The sequence below is a fragment of the Botrytis fragariae genome (genome assembly GCF_013461495.1).
Source record: "Botrytis fragariae strain BVB16 chromosome Unknown tig00000186, whole genome shotgun sequence".
NCBI classification, from domain to species: domain Eukaryota; kingdom Fungi; phylum Ascomycota; class Leotiomycetes; order Helotiales; family Sclerotiniaceae; genus Botrytis; species Botrytis fragariae.
Genome location: NW_023501000.1, coordinates 940,216 through 964,048, shown reverse-complemented (window position 1 = coordinate 964,048; position 23,833 = coordinate 940,216). Strand labels below are relative to the sequence as shown.

The following is a 23,833-nucleotide window of genomic DNA, read 5'->3' as shown; positions in this document are numbered from 1 at the left end:
CTCACTTTGGTAAAAGATCCTGGTCTGTTGCGTTCTGTGCAGTTTGCAATATAATCACAGATTATGTATTTCTTCATTTCTTCGTGCATTTCTATCTATTTATCTATCCACCACTTTCTTTTCCGCTCTTCCGTCTCCTCTTCTCTCCTCTCAGATTCACTCTCCTCGCACCTCCATCCCCTTTGTCAACGTAAACAGAAGATGAGATATAACTAAATAACTAAAACAGGGGTATCAAAGAAGAAGAAGAAACCTCTCCAAATCTCCAACTAACTACCCTCCCCTCCCCCCTCCCCCAAAAAGATTATAAGAAGAAGAAAAAAGGATTATGTAAGATATATTACGTTGTGTTGTGGGAGGTAATACCCGACTGAGTAAGTAGTCCCCACCAAACAACAAACAAACACCCTGCCTGACCTTGGAATATGATTCCCGTCCCCCCTTAGAATTGTTGCCGTACCGTCTTAAATTGCGAATATCCCATTTTTCTGTTGTTCCCATTGCCGTTATTGCTCGACCCATTCCCCAGCACCATGTTGATTGATGGTATCCCGTTGTCTCCAAAAGATTAAGAGAAAATATTAACAAATGAAATGAAGTTGTTACTGCTTGCATGGCGACATGCCGAAAAGGCAATGAAGCCTTGACTCGAAACAAAATCAAAAGGCAAGAAAGAGAATGCATGAGAGCGCAGGCTATTAAATAGCCCCTTCTTCACCATCCAAAACCCTCCTCGCAGCATCTAGCCTCCGTCTCCAAATCCTCGAATCATAATTTCCCGCTTCCGTGTCCTGCAATTCTAAAACACATTTTCCCAGGCTAGCGACTAATCGCTCAACGAGAAGTTGGTCATCTTTGGAGAGCATCTGTACTGGCGATGTTCGTGTACGATTGCGGTTGTTTTCAAGGGAATCGGAACGGACTGGGTGGGAATTGGTGCTGGAGGCAGTGCCAGGTGGAGTAAAAACGCTGGGTTGTCCTCTAGGTTTGACAGAGAGAGGGACACTACGTGTTGTACTGGCAGAGGTCGCTGAGTCGAGGGAAAGGTTCCTGGAGTGGACGCCAGGTATCACATCAATATCGTATAATCCGGAGCCTCGAGCTATTCCAATATCGTTGTAGTCATTGATAACGGTATTCCTGGGGGGTAAAGATCCAAATGTAGACCGTTTGGTTGCAAGAGAAGTGGTTGTAGTTGGCTTATAAGGAGAGATTGTGGGTGAGTCCGGGGCGTCAATTTTACGAGTATCGGTAATAGGGATAGTTAAATCGAAAGGATCTTCATCTTCACTATATTCATCATCCTCCACGTTTGACTTGGCAGTTGCAAAAGTGGCCAGAGTAGAAATCGAAGAATTACTGTCAGATCTAAGATGTACCATGGAGGATCGTTGACTGGGGTCATGGCCATTCTCTACAAGTGGCATTGGAACTGAAGGTCCTCGAGTTGTTTCCACAGAATCCTCTGAGCTAATGCTTCCTCGTCTTTCTCGACTCATCGTACCCATTGCGCTGTACAGGAAGAAATGTTCATAATCGAACGCATCCTCGCGATCTTCGTGTGATACCTGTTCGGTTACCGATTCGTGATAAATCGATGCATCACTGTTGTCCTCGTTGTCAAATTCGTCAAATTCTGAACGGTCGTCACTATAACTATCATTGCTTGAAACTTCAGACACCTCTGAGCAAGTATCATAGCCTTCCTCCTCAACTACTTGTGTTTGATTCTGATGAGTAGGGAACCCAGGTGGCTTTACCTGACCCTCATCAACATCTTCATATATACTTGTAGCATCCGATTCGGCATAGGTTGGGGCATGTCTTGCAGATACTTGGGTCGGCTGTGCAGTGTATCCATTCTTCGTAGGGTCGCCATTTTGGATTCCATTCGACTGAACATGATCTACTACTGAATCTGTCTTGGGAACGACATCTTGACCATTAACACCTCCACTATACCACTGTTCTCCTGCCGTAAATGGACTAGGAGTACGTAAACTTTGGAGACTGCGACGCTTCATATTATCATCTCTAGCACGATCTCGCAAAGCGGACAATCTTCCTTTCAAATCACTCATTTGATGTTGTATATCCTGCATTCTTATGCTTGAAGTCGACGAAGAGCGACTTAAAAGTCCTTCTCGGGCAGTCGAATATTCTCTGTCAGTATCAGTCCTGCCATTAGTCCTGCCGTCGAATTCAGGAACGCCATCCTCGACCAGGGGTTCAAGATGCGATGGCTGTGAAGGAGAAATCCTGCTATGTGGTGAAGATTGCCCGGAGCCTCTTGGCCTTCCATGTTCATTGCTCTCCTCCTTGATCATTCCTGGAGAAAGTGGCGATGCTGGCTTTGGTGTATGCGATCCCATAGAACTTCTAGCCCTGTATGTAGCTGCCGCGCTCGAGGCGCGAACTGGGAATGCTGTGGCTCGCGAAGGAGATATGTTATTTTCGCTCCAGACCCTCGAATGACCGGGACTCGAAGCAGTTGAATCTGTATGAAAATTGGAAAATGACCGTTGTCTCGAAGGAATACCGCTGATGCGCCGATCGACTTTTAGGAGAGATGGATTGGTTAAAGGACTACTACTGTAAATCGAAGGCATGGAAATTGATGGCGTTACAATAAGGGAGCTTCGCGCTCGTGTTAAATTCCCTTCCATATTCTAAAGAGGGTGATTGTCAGTGTATGAACTCATTTTGTGACTTGATGAAACTCACGTTGAGTCGACGTTTGGCATTCAAAAGAATTTGTTCCGCCCTCCTACTCAAAGCGGCACTCGAATTCTGATCATCTTCCCCCTCTCCAAAATTCCCCTCCCTGCGCGACAACCTGCGTGTCTCCTGTTCCACAAGTTCCTTGCGATAAGGATCCGTATATGATTCTGCCACACTCTCCTCATCGTCACCCTGAAAATTACTATCATCCACACTGACTGTGTCATCGATATCCCCAAACATGGCCGATTGTGGTTCTGACGTGACGGTACTAGCAGATTCCACAGATATTTTTCTCTCGTGCGTTCCGGTCTTGGTTCCCGACCTCCTCAAATCATGTCCCAATGATGTTGAACTTATGCGATGACCATTTTGAAGCTGCTGCTGCTTGATGAACCTTCGTTCAGCAGGACCCGGTAACTTCTTTCCTGGCGTACTTTCCACCTCTGTGACCTCGCCTATATCTGATAACATTGTTCCATTCCCATAGATAATTGGCGTGGTGGGTGTCCTAGGCGGCGGACCACCTACATAATCTGAATTATTTGATCGCTGCCATGAATCCCCCGACGAAGAAGTAAATTGAAATGATGTATGCCGCGATGAGGGTTCTGAGTCGTAATTCGTTTCATTATGTAGTGGGAGGATCATGTCTGGTTCAGTTAAAGTTGGACTTTGTGAACCAGGTCGAGGTGGATAAACCATGATTGCTGTAGTACTGGAGGATTGACTCTGCATGATGGCCTAGTTCCAGGCACTACCACGAGAGCTGAACAAAGTTTCTTTTTCTTTCCTCCTCTAGAGCTGGAAACTTTGGAACAATGTGTTAGGTACTGAGTCTGACAATTGACCACGCAATGAAATATCTATATTTATTTTGACAGTTTTTGGCGCCAGCAGTTGTTGGTAAGACTATTTGTTCGTCGGCGATTATTGATTCATAGATTGGGCTTCCAGTGTGCTATGAGGGTTGGTTTGGCGGGATTCGGGGATAGGGCCATCCGCTTTCTTTTTGTCTATATCACGGTCGTGCGAGGTTGCAGTCAATTCATATATTCATGGTGAATAGTTACCAAATTTGACAATTGGATATTTTAAGGAGAAGGAGGAGGAGGAGGAGCAGAAGCAGAAGCAGAAGCAGAAGGAAGAAGAATAAAGTGTAGGGGAGAGAGATAGAAAGGTCTATGAAAGCTAGCTACTGGTATCTTCTATCTATGCTCTCTTCATTATCGACCTACCAGCCTACCTAGTCATAATGATTACTTTTAATTCTCCCTTTCAATACTGCACCGTATTGCATGCATTTTGCATCTAGCATCTAGCATTTGTTCGCATATCTCCACGCCACGAGCAAAATAATGTCGGACATAGACGGTACAATCTTCTCATTAGCATTTAATCCTGGCTTGGAACTACCACCTGGATACCTAGATACCCAAAGTATTAAGCTACAGCAGTAGCACATAGTAGCTATTTTGAAGGACAGTTCACGGTTCACAATTTGCACTGAGAACTGAGATTATTTCTCCGTGGGTGGTTTTGTATGGAGATTCATATGACTTTGGGACTTATCACATCGTACTCCGTCTAAATAAGTTCCACAAGTTAATTTCTCATTTGCTCTTGGGAAAGTGACTAGCATATAGTATTATGTATCCCGATGATCTTCGTCGGTAGTGAAAGTGGAGGTGGAATTGGAATTATTGGCATTGGAGCTGGAATTTGAAGGGCGGAGCTTGATCTGATTTTTATATTACCGTCATGTTTATCCTTTTTCATCATTTATTGGTTGCTTTCTTTTCCTTCCCTTGCTTCTGTTCTCTTCTGCTCTTCTGCTCTTTATCTCTTTTCTTCTTCTTCGCAACTGTCCATTCTTGCTGCATACCAGCTAGTCAAGCTGGTATGAATACAGCACCACCTACCTACCCACCCACCCATGAAAATGAAGGAGTTCCGGATGGTACACAGAGAAGTTTCTGTAATTGCAACTGCGCAACTGTGCAACCCTCAATTCAACATCATTTCTTACTCTCAATCCGTCCCACCAAGTGACCGACCACTGTAAGGTACACAACAGATTAAGACCCGGCTTATTATAGGCACAAAGCATCTTCTCTTCCGGGGCCACAAAATAGCCCTTGTCGGTCCAATCCTTGGAAAGCCACGTTGATATACGATACTGATGTTAATCTTTACTCAAGAAGTGCAAGGACAATTGAAATTTGACTCCATAGGAAACATCAAAGCAATCAAAATCTAGAACTTGAGTACACCGTAGAAAAAAAAAGGGAAAAATAGGAACTTGGATCACCATGATCATCAAATTCATAAAATAAGATTAAAATCATCGGATTTCTGCATTGGGCATGCGAAATACCCCGTTGTGTTTTCTCTCGAAAGGGAGTCAATTCCCCATTGCGCTTCTGACAATGTGTCAAAAAGGGTATTCATTACTATGATCATTACCAAACGTATATGCCAGTATGAATCTAAATGCTGATTGATGATAATTAGATTAAATCCCCCTCTCTCCTGACGTTCAAAATTGATTGATAATGAACCCAGAAAGGTAGAGAAAGAGGGTCAACGCCGATTCAACGGTCATAAAAACCTCCGAAATTGGATTCAATCACGCACATCGGATTCAACTCGAAGCGGAAAGTTTTTTTAATTGAGTAATGTATCTCATCCATGGTTCAAATATAATTGCTTGCATGAGACTCTTGAGATAAAGAGTCATATCAATCATTAAATACGATGATTGCGACATGTTTTATAAATCATTTCAACAAGGCTGAATGCCGAAATATGTATTCATCGGGATAAGGAGACAAAACTCCGTATAATAGGTTACGGGGTCAAAAAATGAGTTGTGGGGTGTGAGTCTGATTGCTAGCAAATTACAATCTTTTCTCTCTCAATGATGGAACTGTACAGGATGAACACCGATAGGAATTCGGGTTTGAATGTTGAACTTGCTATGGGCCCTGTATATATTCATCATCTCAGTGGATGAGTCATTATCAGACTATTGGTAGACAGACTACTTGCCCTGAAAGTGGGAGGAGTCATGGAGGTATAAGTATATTCTCCAAATGCTCATTAATCGCGTATCTTCTATGATATACAACACATCACACCCATTACCCTAACAGTATCTGTATATTCGATACCAAATATTCAAAACGAGACTTCATACTCATACTCAAACTCATCCATTCTCCCAAAAACTTCCCATTCCACAAACCTCCCTGCTCTCCACCACCTTCAAAACCCGCTCTCTCCATCATGACCCCCATCCCCATCCCCTCCTCCCCCAGTCCCTCCTTCTCCATCCACCCCTGCACTCCCGCCGACCTTCCTTCCATGCTCACCATCTACGACCTCGCCTTCGCAAGCGACCCCTTCCGTCTCGCCCGCTGGCCCTCATCCCAAGTTCCTCCCTCTGTATTCACCTCCTGGCTCACCAAAGTCTTCACCAAGTATCTGCACACACCTCATACACACACCTGGAAACTTGTGGAAAATTCCACAGGGAACATGGCGGGCTGGACGCATTGGGCTGAACCGCATGTGGTGAGCAGAGAAGAAGAAGAGCGGGAGAAAATAGAAGAGGAAAGGGAAGAGAAGGAGAGGAGGGAAAGAGGAGAGGGAAAGTTCCCGGAAGGTTCGGTGCTGGAGATTTGTGAGGCGAAGGTACGGGGCTGGGATGGACTGAGGGAGAAGTGGTACAAGAGGGAGGAGATGTTTTGTATGTCACGTTTTCCTTTTTACTTTTCTTAATTCTCTTTTCTCCTTTCGGTTCTCTTTAGATTTCTTAAGCGAGTGCTCTCATTCTTGCCATATTCCCTTTTTGAGTTCTTTCGTTTCGGAGGAAATAAATAGACACCTCGTGTCAATCTCATTTTGCACCAGGACTCCTTTCATTTCTATCCTCTTTCCTCCCCCCTCACTATCCTAATCCTCTCCCTCCTTTTCCTCCCCATTATCAACCCCCCAACACCCATCTAACACCTCCCTTCCCAGTAATCTACTTCCTCTCCATCTCTCCCCGCTACCAAAAACTCGGTCTCGGCACCCTCCTCCTCACCGCAATCACAAATCTCGCAGATGCCCAAGGGAAAAGTAGTTATTTGGAAGCGACAGCCGCAGGATATCCGGTGTATGTGCGCGCAGGGTTTAGAGAGGTAGATTGTATGGAGGTAGATTTTGGGGGGTGTGGGGTGGGTAGGAATTGGGCGATGATCAGAGGGGGAGGGGAGGAGTAGGGGAGGAAGAGATTTTATGGGATGGGTACATAGATGGGTACATAGATGGGTACATAGATGGGTACATAAATGGATAAAATATATCGCGTTGCACTTATTATATTAAAATACGTGGAATACATATACAAAATCAAAGATTCATCACACATTCAACTGCTCATACATATTTAGAGGCGACTGACTGACCGATCGACTGACCGACTGACTACATGTATGATTGATAAAAGATAATAAAATTAATAAACCAATATTATCCATTGCACAAGACAAAATCCAATCCTAACCCGATCCATGATATCGCATATCGCATATCCTATTACGATATCGTGAAACAACACAATATTTACTCCAACCAGTATGCCGTAAGTTCTTCATCCAGAAATCTTCATACTTTACCCCAAAACGTCCCCTTTGGATCTGATTTCGGGTCTTGGCTTGGGGTCCTGACGCAAATTCGATAGTCTGCAAAGGTCCTTAAACCTGAACCTGAACCTGAACCAAACATGAAGATGGGTATTTTCCCTCCACAACCAAAATTTCACCACCGCCTGCTCGCAATCACCAAGCCCCCCACACACAATTGTCTACCTACCCGCTACCCCCTCCCCTAATGCAAAACTCTCTCCCACGGTTCCCTCCACGGCACCCCCAACGCCTCAAAATCCCCCTCTCATCCCTCCCCTCCACCAACGTCCCATCCGTAACTTTTTTCCTACTCTCCCATTTTCCCCCCTTCATCCCACCTCTCATAACATCTCTATACAAACCCCGCTGATTTAACCTCATCCCTTTTTTCCCAGCCAGTAAACGCATACTTCGATTGAAGATATCGTCGCCGGTGAAATAGATGAGTGCTGCGCCGATTTCGGACGCAGGAACGAGGAGGAAATCGATGCGGCGCCAGGGGTTGGAAGAGATGTGTTGAGATTGAGGAGAGGAAGAGGGAGTGGGGAGAACACAACATCCATGCCATTTTGAGCCTTCGTTATTATGCGGTACGGCGAGCGCTGCGGTCAGGAAATTAAACTTTGTGAGAGATTTTACGAGGGAAGAGAGGAAGGGAGTTAGTTGTGTTGTTTTGGTGGTGTGGGGTTTGGAGATGATGATATCGATATCACCGGATGTTTTTGCGCCGCGACGATACGAACCGCCGATTGTGATTTTGATTTCGGGATCGAGGGTTTTAGATGTTTCGATGATGAAGTTACCCAGTTCTTCGATTTCATGGCGGGGAATCCGGAGTTGTAGATCATCGTAGTGTTCGATGCCGATTTGTTGACTGGGTGTGAGTTTGATATTGTTTTTGAGATCAGCAAATGAGCGATGGCCTTGAGAAATCCATTTTGATGCGAGCTTGTAGTTTACGCCATAGATACCCATGAAGAGTTTGAGGATTTTATCGTCTGGTTCTGCTTCCGCGTGGTCGAGATGACGGAGATGACCGGTGAGGACTATTTCTTCAATTTTTTTGGCAATGCGTTGGCCAATTTTGGGGATTACGATGGCTTCGGAGAAGGTGCGGATGAGGTTTGGTTGATTTTTGAGTTGGCCGCATGCTTGTATGTAGGAACGAGTACGCCATTGATCGCCGATTCTTTCATAGTAGTCTTTCATTCGTGACAGGATTTGGATTGTGTGATCGTTGGGATTGGGTTCGTCGGAGGCAGTTCCACCGGCCATGCATTGGAAGTTACTTAGACTTCCTTTTCCCGAAGGAGCTGTTCGACGAGACTTGACGGGAGCTTTTAGAGGGGAGCGACGACCATCTTCTGAATCTGATTCATCTATGGTATCGTCAAATTCACTGAAATTTGATGTCAGGTCGTCGTCAGAATTGTCATGATCGAGTACACCTTCGGTCGCCCTGGTTAATTCTATTGCTTCATTTAGTGTGCCAAAGTCTACGTATTGTGGGTTGGGAGAAGATGCTTGACTAAGGTGCTGTGAGATCTCTCCTGTCAAAAGATTTGGATCTGTTTCCGGTAACTGTGGTCCAGAAATTGAGGTTGAGGGGAAAGGAACCGGTCTAACAGTTGGTATTGAGCGTTGACTACGTTCAGGTGTTTCTTTCGGAGGCACATATTCCCACTTATTAGGTTTCCTGTTACGAAGGTCCAATTGGAGAGATTCATCTGACTGCTGTGACGTTGATGGTACCGGCACCTGCTTCTTTTCAATGACAGCATCTGGATTTTTGACCTGATATTTCTTCCCAGTTGGTTCATAGAGAAATTTCTGTTCAATGCAATCTAATAACCATTCTTCATTTACCATACTGGCTCCATCCGGAAGGACTCCGAGGTAGGTCACAACGTCCTTGCGTGTCAAGGAGTTATCAATGATAAGATGTGTGATGGGCTCGTTTATATCTCTAATCCAGGTTGCGCCCCGCTCTCTTGCTTTAATGATGCGAAAACGTCTGACTGGAGATTTATCATCGTTAGGAAGGAAGAAAAAATTAAGACCTTGAAAGACCCGATCCTTTGGGGGAACAAACTTTAGAGGTTTCTCTTTCTTCTTGGTGGGTTTTTTGGTGGCCCCATTTTCCTGGGCATCTCCCTTTCTCTTCTTGCTAAGCATTGATGCGATTCCTGTACTATTGGTAAGAACCAAGGTAGCTGGTGTTGGATTTGATATGCTCCGTTGATCTTTAGTTGGTCTTTTTGCTGAAACATCTGCACTTCTTAAGGACGAAGAAGTTTCCTTTTCAAAAGAACTACCAGTAGAAACTGTAGCACGCGATTCGCTTCGAAGACCAGATCTTTTGCGAGGTGACTCAAACAGTTTCTCCGTCGTACTATCTGCCGTATCCTTAGCCGTACTTACACTCCCTTTTGGCTCCGAACGACTTCGTTGTAATGTTGGAACATTTTTGAGAAGCGGTTTATGTAGCTTTCGAGGTGGTAGTAGATTTGGATCCTTAGGTAACGGAGGTAGCAAACTACGCTTTCTTTGTGATGGAGGATCCAAAATGGGATTATTGCATTTTTTCAAAAATTCTCGCGATTCATTGGGCTCTCCTTCATCTGAATCCGAATTACTTAAAGCATAGAGCTGTGTAAAATAGCTAGCTTTGTCTGCCTATTTTTGATGTCAGATGGGAACATTTGGAATCCTCCGTGGCGTTTTACTTACCATGATGAGTAGCAATATAAACCCATAGACGCTCAAGACGAAAACATGAGACGCTTTATGCTTGTATGTTTTGCAAAAATCGATGACAGAACAATGATGCGTGATGTCTCAGAGTGTGATTCCTTTGTTTTGATATTGCGCCTGGTGATCCCGCCAAGGAAAATGGACGCTAGTACTAGGTTACCGAGATAGCGTCCCTTTCCCTTCAGCAAAACAACATCAGATTCTACTCCCTACGACGACTCCACCCAACCTCAAATATTCAAGAGTGCGAATTATGATTGACATCTAAATATGTGTGGAATGTTTGGACTCTGACACTACCTCAATCCGGCTTCCAATCCGGCTCCCAATCCGGTATTCCACATCTCTAAGATCCCGTGCCGTCCCGTACGCCCCTTTCCTTCAGGATTGCTGACTTTCGAAAGCTCCTATCGATACCTATATTATACTCTCAGCGGCATTCATCCAATCATGAATACTGAAAATACATTTCCCCACTTCCTTGACCTCCCTTTGGAGCTGAGAGTACAGATATGGAAGCTTGCTGCTTTTCACAAACGTATTCTAGAATTGAATTACGATATTGTTGATAAGAAATTTGTCAATTATGGTCCACCTCCAGCCACACTTCATACGAATAGAGAATCTCGTAACATTGCTCTCCAATCTTACAATATGTCATTCGGAACGGATACACAGCCAGCGGATATTTACTTTAATCCTGTTTGCGATACTATATATTTCAGTTCGAGGCAATATGTGGACGAAGTGATGGCGATCGCAAAGCATTTTTCTATCCAATCACCATTATTACCCTACCATCATCAGATTCAATCAATTGCTCTGGCTAAACAATTTTGGGGTGCAGCTGGTTACAGCCTTCCATTTCATCTTTCTCGCGCTCTGGGAAGCATTACTCGTTTCCGTTCGACTTTTCCGCACATGAGAAAAGTCATCCTAGTGAGAGGAATACCAAGCGAAGAAGAAGTTGATTCGTGGGATCGCTATTCAGGCATAACCCTATTGGAGTCAAACATAGACGAGTTCAAAGATGATATTTTGAACCTTGTTATGTACGCATTTGCAGAGGATGCGAAGACGCGACCGGACGAAACAATCGAGGTGAAGGTGATGGAGCACCCTCAAAAAAGATGCGATTCTCATTTCCAAGACCAGGATCATTTGGTTCTCTGGTAGGACATTAATATCTTCGCATTCTAAAGCACCAATAGCAATCATGCGAAAACCACGCAACACAGCACTTATCTGTTTGGTTGATGGCATATTATCTTATTCACCAACTCGAGCTATGCCAGAGTTTTGGCTCATGAATATAAAGTGTGCAGCAGAGCAGGTATTACCGGGTTGTACAGCTCACATGTCAAATAATTTCCCTGTTACATATTTGGTGTTTGGCGTTCGGACGAAACACAGAAATACCCCTTGTTTTTGGTGTTGAGAGTACATAGATCAAAAGTAACCTGCAGCTTGCAGATTCTGGCAGGTTTCCACACATGTAAATACTGACTTTGGATGCTCATGTGGCTTTATCCTTTATTAAATATTCTCAAGGTGGTGATGAGATCTCCACCCCCTCAAAAGACTGGTAAGATGGGTAGGATTTGTGTAGATGTATTGAGACGAGCAGAAATGTAATCGAATCTTTTGAAATTGGGTGTAACACATAACACATAACAAACAACAAACAACCAGAGTCTCAACGATTTGTTAATTTATTTATTTACACATTACGATGACATTACGAGGGAAACTTGGGTAGCAATTTAAAGCAGGCGTAACGCTTAATTAATCGTGTCTAGGTACGTACCTAGGTATGTTTGTCACTCCAATACACTAACCCCGCATTACGATCTATCATCCGGAGTCGAGTCTCCACTATGTATGGATTATTGCAGGGAATGGAGACGAATCAACGGTTCTAGTCCAAAATATACTTCGTACACACATTGCCACTTGCAAGTATGGTGTGGGTGGTATTGGTGGATGTTTCGCCATTTCACATCGTCGAGAGATACTCACGTGAATACACATACATATGCATACATTAGGAGTTTCCACGAGAAGTATCTACTCCGATAACACATTACGTGTAACATGGGAACCTTTACTTGAAGAAGAAGCCTGTACCAACGGTCAGTTTCGGTTGGCAATTTGAAAAGGACATGAGTATGCATTAGTGCGCTCGGTCGAAAGCAATTTAAGAAGGATACTGGGGTAATATACTGGGGTAAAAGACTTCGCTTCCAGATCCCATGCATGTATCCCGTGGACTGAGAAAATGCCTCCTTTGGTGGAGTTGCAGGTTTGAAATCTCGGTAGGGTATTTCGAACCAGAGGATTGGGATTATTCCTGTCTTCTAGGTGGAAATACAAATAAAAGCCACCACTTGTTTTGTCGATTTGCTTTGATTCGCGGATTTTCTTAATATGGGATTGTCCGCTTGTAATGATCCACCACAGAAGCTTTTTCTGGAGTATGGGGGATTGTAACTGTAATCAGCTAATGTTGGAAAGCTCCAGATCCATTGGTTCGAGATTGTGCCCTAGCTTGGGGCTATTCTTTCCCCGTTTGTTCGTTTGCCATTTCGAGTTTCGTTGGCGTAAGCTTCCTGGTTATAAGCTTCAAGGGGGAGCTAAAATCGCTGAGAATGGGGTGCGGGAAACGGCCTTGTAGGTTATCATCCTTGTCGCATCGAGACCATGTGCAGGCACAATGTACATACGACCGTAAACTGCTCAACATGAGATGCTCACGCAATGAAGTGTGGGTGGAGCCTTGGGGAAGTTCTAGCGGTCGATCTTATCTCCTCCATTTTTAATTGACACTCTTTCCACTTCTTCGTTGTAGCATTTCTCTTGTATCAACATCGATATCGATATTGAGATCTACCTTTCATTTTATTACTCATAAGGCTGGGTCCTAGTTGACCAAAATGGGGATCTTCAATACAGATAAGACGAGAGTGTACAACTGGTAAGGTTTACAGTAATTTTTTGACAATAATAGTGACCTAACGCTACATAGGTATATCTCGCTCGTCGCAGCATCATGTATGGTGCTATATGGATATGATGCCTCTGTATACAATTCCGTACAAGGCTCAAAGAACTGGGTAGCTTACTTCAACGACCCGGTATGTTTCCCTGTCAAACAATCAGCATTTGATCCAGTCTAACAAACGATCGAAGGATACCGAAAAGATTGGTGCTGTCAATACCGCCTATACTGTTGGTGCCATTATCGCTGGATTCTTTCTTGGTGGTCCAGTAGCGGATTGGCTTGGTAGAAGATGGGGTATGGCAATTGGTTGCTTCGTGACCATTGTCGCTACTTTCATTCAAACATTTTCTCCTCGAGGCCAACTTGGATGTTTTATCGCTGGTCGTGTGCTTATTGGGCTGGGCCAAGGTGTTGCATTGAGTATGTTCGTTGAATTCTTCTGTTCAAGTCTCTGCTAATCAGATATACAGCGGCGGGACCTGTGTATATTGGTGAACTTGCACCACCTGAGATTAGAGGAAAGATCATGGCCTTTGTAAGTTTCACGGTCACCAAATTTTGCGGAACTCAGAATTGCATGCTGACATAGACTTATTACAGTGGCAATTGTTCTATTCAGTCGGTTCATTCATTGCCTATTGGATTAACTTCGCCTGTCAAAAACATGTTAAGACGCTTGGAGAATGGGGTAAGATTCTCACTATTTACTTTCACGTTTCTTACTTTTCAGATGTGTTTAGCCATCTTTTGTCTATCCCTTCACTTCAAACCCACATCAGCTCATCTCCACCGCAAACTAACACTCCCACCCCACAGACTGGAAAATGGTCGTCATCTTCCAAATGCTCGTCCCCATCATAATCCTCACCCTCCTCCCCTTCATCCCCGAAAGTCCCCGTTGGTACATCCAACACGGCGGACGTGTTGACGATGCCCGCGCCGCCCTCCGTCGCGTGCGTGCCACAGAACAAGACGTCGAAGACGAAATCCTCGTTATCCGCGAGGCTCTCGAGTTCGAAAAAGAAGCCATTTCCTCCTCCTATTCTGCCCTCTGGAAAGATCGCTCGGTCCGAAAACGTTTGATCCTAGCTTTCATTTTGAATATCGGTCAACAACTTACCGGACAAGGAACCCTGAATACATACAGTACTGCGATTTACAAGAAGGTTTTCCCTGATGCTAGCACGATTGCGTTGATTAATGCGTTGAATGCTACTTTTGGAATCATCTTCACCCTGAATGCTGTGTGGACTGTTGATCGCTTTGGACGCAAATTCCTTCTTATTGTGGGTGCGATCGGTATGTCGATTTGTATGTTGATCGTTTCGCTTGTGGGTACCCTCACCCCGAATACTGGCGCCAATGGAGATTCAAAGTCACATCCTGTTGCCATCTCGATTGTGTTCCTGCTGTTCCTATTCATCTTGTTCTATAAACCCAGTTGGGGTGCTACGGTGTGGATTTGGACCGCAGAAGTTTTCAGTATGAATGTTAGAGCCCAGGCGGTGGGTATGTCGAGTCAGATGCAGAAGTAAGCTATGAGTTCTCTTATCCTGTCTACTCTTAAGATAATCAAATGGAATACTAACGTTACACAGCGTGGCAAACTCCATCTTCCAACAATTCTTCCCAACCTTCTTGAAGAACCAAGGCTTGTACGTTTCCCCCCCTCGTCTCCTTCCCCTAAATAACTAACCCCTCCCCCACAGTAAAACATTCTACTTCTTCTTCAGCATCAACATCTTCCTCGCGCTGTACGTCTGGTTCCTGGTCCCCGAAACGAAAAAAGTATCGCTTGAAGAAATCGACGTGCTATTTGGTGGTTCCAACCATGTCGAGAAAGGTGGCAATCTGCTGCACGTACATGATGCGCATCATGCTTCGCTGGGCGATAACGTGGTGACGGGAGGCGCGGTGGAGATGGGAGGTGTGAGCAAGGGGACAGAGGTGGGAGAGATAAAGGAAGAGGAGATTAGATGGGCGAGATAGGGTTGGTTGGTTAAAGAGGTGGTATGGAGTTGTATGTAGGATGAAAGTTGTAAGATGAGTGAATATAGGGGAGATGGATGAAAAGTTAGGATCTGGGATCTGAGATTTTGATGATTAAAGATGAGGTTTGGTTTTAGGGGTTTAGCTATGTTTGGTTTGGTATGGGATAGGATGGGATACTCAATGGCTGGCTATCGCTCAGACCAAGAAGAAACTGTTGTTTACTTTCGTTCTCTGTACCCATGTCGTCTCGCAATAATTATGGGTGCAAATAGGGTTAATTTATGATAAATATCATTATTCAATTCAAGTCTCCTTTTTACAATCTAAATACATTATCTCCAATCAATATGAATAAACCTTTTTAAGATCTTTGAGGATCCAACTGTGAAGTTATTTATTCCTTTGGTTCAGGTTTGACGACGATCGTCGGTAAATCCTTGATATCTACATGCTCCTGCGTTCCTAGATCTACCACCCTCACAGCTTCTACTCCCACAATCCCTTCCTTTAACGCCATGAATTTGAGTTCAACTTCGTAACATGCTGATGGTGCAAGTGGCCCTACACGAGTATCTGTACTTAGACAGACTATCTCGCTGGATTCCATTGCCGAATTTCGCTGTATGGCATATATTATATTTTCGTCGAGAACAGCATCCGCAACTTTTGGATCTCGACGTGCGCTGCCATGACCAGCCGAAGGAGGGCGTGTTATACGAGCTTCAGTTCGACGTCTTTTTGGTAATACAAGAAGAGCAAGCTTCCGAGGTCTATCAGATCGATTCACTATGAAGATTGACCAGATGAAAGGGTGACCTGGGTAGATAGGAGATGTAGATGGAGAGGAAAATGTCATGGTAACGCCAAAATCTGGGACAGAATTTTGATGACGATGATGTGGGCGTGTTGGAGTGGTCGCTTCGATTGTTGGAAGAGCATCGGGATGATTAATTGCTAGAGAGGAAATCGTTGGAATGCTGTCAAACGTTGCGCCGATAGACAGCGCAGAGGGTCTGTGAGGACGTTGAATAGGTTTCGTAGGTTGACCAAAGCCATTATTAATAGGAGGTGTAAAGTCCAGGGATGTAGACCATTGCATCACAATCTGTGGCTTACAGACAGTAGTGACATTGGCATTGGCGGTGATAGATATATCGATGGCTCGAATTTGAGACTTATTAGTAACATCAATGTCATCAGGCAATATCCGATAAAGGAAGCTAATATCGTCTTGAGGTCGACATGTAATTGGAAGCGCTAGCCCAGGGATTTGACTTAAATCTTGTACCTGTCCGCCGTGCACCTTCAACTGTATATCTGTGAGTATAATGTCACAATTCACAAACGAAGTAATATCAATATCCAGCGAAGCTATGACTGAAGTATTGTTCGGCGTACTACTTGGTCTGGAATATCGCACACGGGCATTTATAGCTGGATATACTTTAATAGATTGCCGTGAGATGTTCTTGAAAGGTCGAGCTAAGTCGCGAGCGATTTGCGCTGCCGGTGCAACTCTTGCGACTCGCAATGCAGATAGTCGTGGCCTGATACCATTTAGATATGCATCACCACTGAAAGCCTCAAGAAGATTCAAGCCCGATGGGATCTGACTTGGGAGATATTCCTGTCGCAATGCATCCGTGTCGACTTGTTCCGCTGCTTTGAGATTCGCCGTGGCCGCGAAGACAATGGAGGGATTCTGCAAGCGTAGTCGCGGTCTTGCAAGGAATGCAGATAATTTCCATATCAAAAGTATATGACCGTCATTATTGGCGCTATCAGTCTCGTCTGAGCCTTGCACAACTATCAATGGCTCATCGTTTTCTTGCACGGAGCCCTTGTAAATCAGTTCACGCCCCGCCGAGCTATCTTGATGCTCGCCATTCGCATTGATAACCTGGGCCTCCACGTTGATTATAAGTCTGTTAAGATAGGATCGAAGAGATCGTTCGTCAAAGTAGGGAGTTTGTAGGACGACATAAATATTGACCGTTTCATCTAACATCTACGAATGAGTAAGATAGAGAGCTTTTCCAGTAACTCGGGGGACTAACCAAAAAAAAGAGCTTGCCTTTGAGGAATGGCAGCTAATGGAGAACCATTGCCCTCATCAAGCTTTTCTACACTCCCGCTCAAAGCCTCCTCTATATTCAAATCGCTGGCCTGTGGAACGATTGTGTCCAAGATTGAGCTCTCAGTAAACTCCAAGCTGCTCCTAGGAATTGGCTCTTCTTGCGATTCTTCCATCATTTTGATAAGCCTTTAAAACAAAAATGAATACAATAAACTGTGACTTGTTATATATTTGTAAATCGCATAATGTGTTAAGAAAACGAGTATGTGTTATGACGTTGGAAACTCACATGAAAGGAGTTCTGGATGGTGGTAGTGGTTAGCTTCCGTGCTGAAAACGCGCTAAATAGCGGCCGAGCAAAACCGCGAACCTTTTTTTGGAAACCGCAAATGCGATCTTGGTCTGCGCTTTTAGTAACAACTCAACCAAAAATCCGTTTTCTGCTTTCAGTTTCATCAACATGAACGGAATGAATGGTCATGCAGCTGTTCCTGCTCTCTGGCAGGAAGCGCGAAATGCGGATGGACGAGTTTATTATTATAATACTATTACGAAGGCGACGCAATGGACGAAGCCAGAAGATTTGATGACACCTGCAGAGGTACGGTTCTTTTCTCCCTAGATCTATTTGTCATATAGCTTTTATTGACAAGTTGTTTAGCGTGCCCTGTTGAATCAGCCATGGAAAGAGTATACAGCGGAAGGGGGGAGAAAGTATTGGTATAACACTGAGACGAAGGAGAGCTCATGGGAAATGCCAGATGTATACAAGGAAGCTATGTCAAAAGAGGCTGCATCGCCTGTAGTCGCTGCTGCACCGTAGGTATTTTCCGAGAAACCGAAAGAATGTGATTCTAACTTTGATTTATTATTAGAGTGCCAACCTTCGTCGCAGGAGGTGGATTCTCGTCCTCTCAGTATGACCAACCACGAGACAGAGAACCCTTAGGAGAAGCTCGTCAAATTGCATACGGAAATGATGTTAATGGAAGCCGTGCTCAAGCTTTTGTGCCTGCTAATAATGATCCCGATTATTCCACGTTTGAAGAAGCAGAAGCAGCTTTCCTCAAGCTTTTGAAACGGCACAATGTTAAGCCTGATCTTACATGGGAAGAAGTTATGCGATCAATTATCAAGGATCCTCAATACCGAGCGCTCAAAGACCCCAAAGACCGAAAGGCCGCCTTTGAGAAGTATGCCATTGAGGTTCGCCTACAAGAGAAGGACCGTGCAAAGGAGAGACTTGAGAAACTCAGATCTGATTTTGCTACTATGCTGAGAAGCCATCCAGAGATTAAACACTACACTAGATGGAAGACAGCTCGACCAATTATTGAAGGAGAGACGATTTTCCGCTCCTCGAATGACGATGATGAAAGACGTCAGCTATTTCAAGATTATATCATGGAACTCAAGAGGGCGAATACGGAGAAAGAGGTTGCAACGAAAAAAGCTGCGATGGACGATCTTGTTGATCTTTTGAAAGGATTGAATCTCGAACCATATACAAGATGGTCAGAAGCACAAGGTATCATCCAGTCAAATCCACGTTTCCAAGGTGATGAGAAATTCAAGGCACTCAGTAAATCGGACATGTTGACTGCTTTCGAAAATCATATCAAATCTCTTGAGAAGACATTCAATGATGTTAAACAGCAGCAGAAGACCCAAAAGCTAAGGAGAGAGCGTCAGAATCGAGACCGGTTTGTAGGCCTCTTGCGAGACCTCAAAGCTGGGAACAAAATAAAGGCAGGAACAAAGTGGAGCCAAATTCATCCTTTAATTGAAAACGATGACAGGTACGTCGATATGTTGGGTCAATCGGGATCTTCTCCTCTGGATCTGTTCTGGGATGTAGTCGAGGAGGAGGAACGCGCACTGCGCAGTACACGAAATGATGTTTTGGATGTTCTTGATGTAAGTTCAATAGATTCTTAATATGATGAAGCTCAAACTGACCAACTTACAGGATAAACGGTTTGAACTCCAGCAAAAGACTCCGTTTGAAGAGTTCCTAGCACTGATGCAGAGTGATCGACGGACTGCTAACATTGATCGAGACTCATTGTTGCTAATATTTGATCGAGTCAGTACCCCTTTGTTGCAACAAATTTGCCCTCGGCTGACTGTTGAAATAGTTACGTGAAAAGATTTCTCGAAGAAATGAGGATGACAAGCATCACGCAGAACGCCATCAACGCCGAGCTGTGGATAACTTGAGATCGTACATTAAGCATCTCGAACCTCCTATTCGCGTTGGCGATGATTACGAACGGGTTCGCGCTCGTTTTGAAGGGTCCGAAGAATATCTTGCCGTAACAACAGATGAACTCCGTCGCTCAGCTTTTGACAAGGTAATTCGCCGGCTCAAAGAGAAAGAGGAAGACTCCGAAAAGGATCGAGCCAAGCGTCGTGATCGAGCCTCAGTTGATCGACCGACACACAAAATACGCGACCGAGAGCGAGAACATCGTTCCTCCGGGTCCACCCGCTCTAGGCGTAGCCGCTCCCCAGAACCTGATGCGTATGAAGCAGACAGGCGAAAAGCTATAGCAGACCGCGAAAAGAACTACCGAAAGGGTGGCATGGCTGATACCTTACTTTCTCCAAATCGTCGTGATAGGCGTGATCCTGATGCCCATGATCGTGAACGCGACCGGGATAGATTGATGCGGGATCGTGATCTTGACAAACCTCGTAGTAGACGAGATGATTCAATGAGTCATTACGAGCGAGAAAGGAGAGACCGTGAGGATGAGAGAGAGAAACTCTACAGACGACGCGGGGATCCTCGAGGTAGCATCGATGAGTTGCCTTATGGGGACGAAAGATCCAGTGCACCAAGAAAGAGAAGAGAAAGCGAAACTGAAACTCGCAGGGATAGTAAGGTTCGTTACAATTTATTATTATTATTCTATTCCTTTCCCCCTCGAAATGAATATTCATACTTTCGAAACTAACACGAATGCAAAAACAGAGAACCAGAAGAGAAAACACCCCTAAACAACGTGAGCGCTCCCCAGTTCCCCCACGTGAACGGCGTCACAGGACTAGGACACCACCCGCTGCAAAAACCCCCGCCAAAGAAGAGCCTGCTGTTCATTCAGGTAGCGAAGAAGGCGAGATCGAGGAAGAATAGAGGAATAGAGGAATAGATTGGCTCTCTTTTTATGGTCAAGGTCAAGCTTACCATGCACCGATCAAATTGAAGAAAATTCGCCCCATCTGTACGTATCCGCACGCACCGTACTTCTATTTTTGGCTTGATGATATCGGCAAGCAGGCAGTTCACGATCGCGTGGTATTCAGGCAACGTTAGGCATTGTTCCAATATGAGCAACGGGGATGAGAGATGAAAGGGGGGCGGAGTAAAGAGAGATGGGGAGAGCATGAAAAATTCGGTGTGTATTGTTTTCTTCTATTTATTGATTCTTCGCATTCAATATCCTCTCCACGAATCACATTCAGAAATCATCAAGTTTGTAAAGTAATAAGTTTTTATCATTGCCATGTACTAAGAATTGAATTGCAATTCTATTGCATTGTACCTCTTCGCCTTGAAAATTGCCACTCGTGAAATGTTTTCACCCATCTTGACGACATGCCATCCAACGTCTTCCAATGCCCCTCAATCTACTTCTGATAAATCAGCCTATGCATGATTTAATCACCAAATCTTGGCGGTCATCAAAGTAGGACCAGGCATCGAGAGGATAGACTGCCGCCACCCTAGTTAGCCGCCTGGATCATCATCCTGGTCGGATGAGCCTTCGTCCATTACCATGCCTTGCCCATCACTTTTCCTAGTCTCCCGAAATGCCGACCCCGTAACGCCATGCAATGCCTTTTCTGGAGGGGGAAATGAATCTTTCTCAAAAACCTCTTCAACTAGTAGCAGCTTTGTCATCCTCATCCAAGAAGAACTAGAAAATGTTAGTAGTCATGCACTTGAGCTAATAGAACTTGGTACTTACGTAGTTGCCGTTCAACTTCTGCTCCTGGTCCAATTGGGAGTTAAGTTTGTTGATACGAGGTCTGTAGTTAGATGGATCACGACGGAAAGTGACGTCGAGGTTCTTCAAGAATTTGTTGCAACCACTGAGTAACGACTCGGGGGTATTGGCGCGAGCATCGATACCAGGCTGGCCGTCAAAGACAATAACACGATCCGCGAGGTAAGTCGCCATAATGAAATCGTGCTCGACAATGAAAGCGGTCTTCTTTGAGTGCATGATGAATCTCTTAATGACACGGGCAGCAATGATACGCTGTTCGGAATCGAGGTAGGCAGAGGGTTCATCAATAAGGTATATGTCTGCGGGGATACCAAGAGCAAGGACGATAGCCACACGTTGCAATTCTCCTCCGGACAAAGTCTTCACTTCTTGATCGATAAATTCTTCGAGCTTGAGAGGCTTGACGACGTCGGTCTGGAATTGAGGCAGAAGGAAGGCAGTCTTGATCTTTTTGAAGAAGAGTTGTCTGACTGTTCCCTCGAACTTTGGCGTGATCTTTTGAGGCTTCATGCTGACCTTCATACCTGGAACTTTTTGATTGCCGTCGGGTTGAGTGGCACCGGCAAGCATCTTACAAAAAGTAGTCTTACCAGTACCGTTCTCTCCCATCATGACGACAATCTCGGAATCGGTGAAATCTCCTGACTCAATAGACAAGTGGAAGTTACCAAGAGTTTTTTCCATGGATGGATATTGGAATGCTCGAGATCTGTCTGCCATGAATTCATCGGCAGCCTCGGCAATCTTGAAAGTTAAAGACTCTTCTCGGAATCGCAAGTTCTCAGTTGGGATGTTACCATCTAAGAAGATATTGATACCTTCTCTGACAGAGGCTGGGAGAGTGACAACACCATAAACAGCGGGTTTTCCGTACAGAACGCAGATGAAGTCCGACAAGTAATCCAACACCGAAAGATCGTGCTCAACGCAAATAACGTAATCATCAGGTCTCAACAATGATCGAATGATTTGAGCAGCGCTAAGACGTTGCTTTACATCTAGGTACGAGGATGGCTCATCAAACATGTAGCTACATCTCAGTCAGTAAGAACTTGTGGGGGGTTTGTCAAGACCACGTACACATCGGCCTGCTGCACACAAACAGTTGCAATGGCGAATCTTTGTAGTTCTCCACCAGATAAAAGATTGACATCTCGATCCATAATATGATTCAACTCTGGAACAAAGTCAGTACGATAGTGCCAAGCTTAAATGATTGATAACAAAGCATACCCAAAATGTCGCAGACCTCCTTGAAATTATCCATTGTTGCAACACCTTCGATCAAACCTCGAACGGTCTTATCTGGCCCCTTGATGGCTCTTGGAATTCTGTCAACATATTGGGGCTTCACAATTGCTTTCAGATCATCTTCCAAAATCTTTGTGAAATAGTCTGTATTGCTGTAAGCGCATGTCGAAAATTGTTAAAGATTTGAGCAACAAACTTTGTAATTCAGAGCCACGGAAGTATTTGATAACATCTTGCCAGTCGGGTGGGTTATCATATCTACCCAAATTTGGCTTCAACTTTCCACTGAGAATCTTGAGTGCTGTACTCTTTCCAATACCGTTGGAACCAACCAATCCCAAAACTTGTCCTGGACGTGGTGTAGGCAATCGATGCAACTTGAAACTGTTGGCGGAGTATCGATGAGTTACGTGAGACTCCAGATTTGTTGGCAGATTGATGATGTTGATAGCACCGAATGGGCACTTCTTAGGGCAGATACCACAACCAATGCAAAGATTCTCGGAGATGAAGGCGATTTTCGACTCGGGGGTAACTTCGATACAGAGACGACCACTTCGCACGACTGGGCAGGACTTTTTACATTCTTGTCTACATTTCTGTAAATATATAGTTAGCAACTTGCAGAAAGTGCTGAGAAGAGTAGACGCGTAGATTTACCTTTGGCTTGCACTGTTCAAATGGTGGATAATGTCAGTGATATTCATATGGCGGGGTATGTGGTGGGGCAAGGCTCAACGCAAAATTTGTCGCACCTTGTCAGTACTGATGATAGCAATACTAGAGGTAGAGGAGTCAGCAAACTGCTCAAGTATAGATGTTGAATATCGCAGAGATGCGAGCTATATTGCTCAGGCGACATTGTAAGTAGGATTTCGTACCGGGTAAGTTTGTCAGACATCTTGGATGCTGTTGCTCTCACAGAGCACTAAAATTTGTGGGAAAAAAAGAAAAACAAGAAAACTCTCTGGGAGACCCGGAAATGTATTGATGAACTTGTGCTCTTTTGTCTTCCAAGGTTGTCGTGCGTGTAGCGGACTGAAATGCTGTAGAGACCTTGCGATGAATATGAGGTTGGTTGGTCTTGATGTGATCATAAAAGATTAAAAAGTCTTTAGTGCTCAAATTGAAATTCGATTATTACACAATTGATATTATTGGCTGTAGGAGCTTAAACCTTAGTGTGGTTTCATGGTAGAATACCTTTGGCCGGAACCACTATTCTCCTTTGTACCCACTGGAAACAATAGGACTTGCACTTTAGATGAATACGAAGTGTTGTCCAGAGTAGATCAGAGTAGATCAGAGTAAATCACATCAAGCCGGCAATATAATGACAGATGTTCCA

At 44.5% G+C, this 23,833-nt stretch overlaps 8 protein-coding genes across 8 annotated transcripts; 4 read left to right on the top strand and 4 right to left on the bottom strand.

The window, feature by feature from the left end:
• Positions 1–698: 698 nt before the first annotated feature.
• Positions 699–3,459, bottom strand: Bfra_010321 (uncharacterized protein; the record flags this gene model as incomplete). Its single annotated transcript, XM_037340654.1, has 2 exons — positions 699–2,669; positions 2,725–3,459. The coding sequence occupies 2 exons, from the start codon at positions 3,457–3,459 to the stop codon at positions 699–701; spliced, it is 2,706 nt and encodes a 901-aa protein (XP_037189122.1).
• A 2,550-nt stretch (positions 3,460–6,009) lies between these two features.
• Bfra_010320 (putative gnat family protein) lies at positions 6,010–6,989 on the top strand (the record flags this gene model as incomplete). The annotated part of the gene is made up of 2 exons (XM_037340653.1): positions 6,010–6,472; positions 6,748–6,989. The coding sequence occupies 2 exons, from the start codon at positions 6,010–6,012 to the stop codon at positions 6,987–6,989; spliced, it is 705 nt and encodes a 234-aa protein (XP_037189121.1).
• Positions 6,990–7,577: 588 nt separating this feature from the next.
• Positions 7,578–10,492, bottom strand: Bfra_010319 (putative dna polymerase protein; the record flags this gene model as incomplete). The annotated part of the gene is made up of 3 exons (XM_037340652.1): positions 7,578–10,070; positions 10,125–10,155; positions 10,449–10,492. 3 exons carry the CDS (start codon positions 10,490–10,492, stop codon positions 7,578–7,580), a joined length of 2,568 nt encoding a protein of 855 aa, XP_037189120.1.
• A 106-nt stretch (positions 10,493–10,598) lies between these two features.
• Bfra_010318 (uncharacterized protein) lies at positions 10,599–11,324 on the top strand (the record flags this gene model as incomplete). The annotated part of the gene is made up of 1 exon (XM_037340651.1): positions 10,599–11,324. The coding sequence occupies one exon, from the start codon at positions 10,599–10,601 to the stop codon at positions 11,322–11,324; it is 726 nt and encodes a 241-aa protein (XP_037189119.1).
• Positions 11,325–13,081: 1,757 nt separating this feature from the next.
• Positions 13,082–15,138, top strand: Bfra_010317 (putative sugar transporter protein; the record flags this gene model as incomplete). The annotated part of the gene is made up of 8 exons (XM_037340650.1): positions 13,082–13,122; positions 13,174–13,282; positions 13,338–13,569; positions 13,620–13,684; positions 13,750–13,837; positions 13,966–14,680; positions 14,748–14,804; positions 14,859–15,138. The coding sequence occupies 8 exons, from the start codon at positions 13,082–13,084 to the stop codon at positions 15,136–15,138; spliced, it is 1,587 nt and encodes a 528-aa protein (XP_037189118.1).
• A 397-nt stretch (positions 15,139–15,535) lies between these two features.
• Bfra_010316 (uncharacterized protein) lies at positions 15,536–17,394 on the bottom strand (the record flags this gene model as incomplete). The annotated part of the gene is made up of 2 exons (XM_037340649.1): positions 15,536–17,142; positions 17,199–17,394. 2 exons carry the CDS (start codon positions 17,392–17,394, stop codon positions 15,536–15,538), a joined length of 1,803 nt encoding a protein of 600 aa, XP_037189117.1.
• Positions 17,395–17,678: 284 nt separating this feature from the next.
• Positions 17,679–20,357, top strand: Bfra_010315 (putative formin binding protein; the record flags this gene model as incomplete). Its single annotated transcript, XM_037340648.1, has 6 exons — positions 17,679–17,819; positions 17,880–18,037; positions 18,094–19,135; positions 19,188–19,304; positions 19,357–20,106; positions 20,196–20,357. The coding sequence occupies 6 exons, from the start codon at positions 17,679–17,681 to the stop codon at positions 20,355–20,357; spliced, it is 2,370 nt and encodes a 789-aa protein (XP_037189116.1).
• Positions 20,358–21,055: 698 nt separating this feature from the next.
• Positions 21,056–23,386, bottom strand: Bfra_010314 (putative translation initiation factor rli1 protein; the record flags this gene model as incomplete). The annotated part of the gene is made up of 8 exons (XM_037340647.1): positions 21,056–21,141; positions 21,193–22,264; positions 22,315–22,411; positions 22,468–22,629; positions 22,682–23,084; positions 23,146–23,157; positions 23,241–23,265; positions 23,367–23,386. 8 exons carry the CDS (start codon positions 23,384–23,386, stop codon positions 21,103–21,105), a joined length of 1,830 nt encoding a protein of 609 aa, XP_037189115.1. The 3' UTR covers positions 21,056–21,102.
• Between the last annotated feature and the right edge of the window lie 447 nt (positions 23,387–23,833).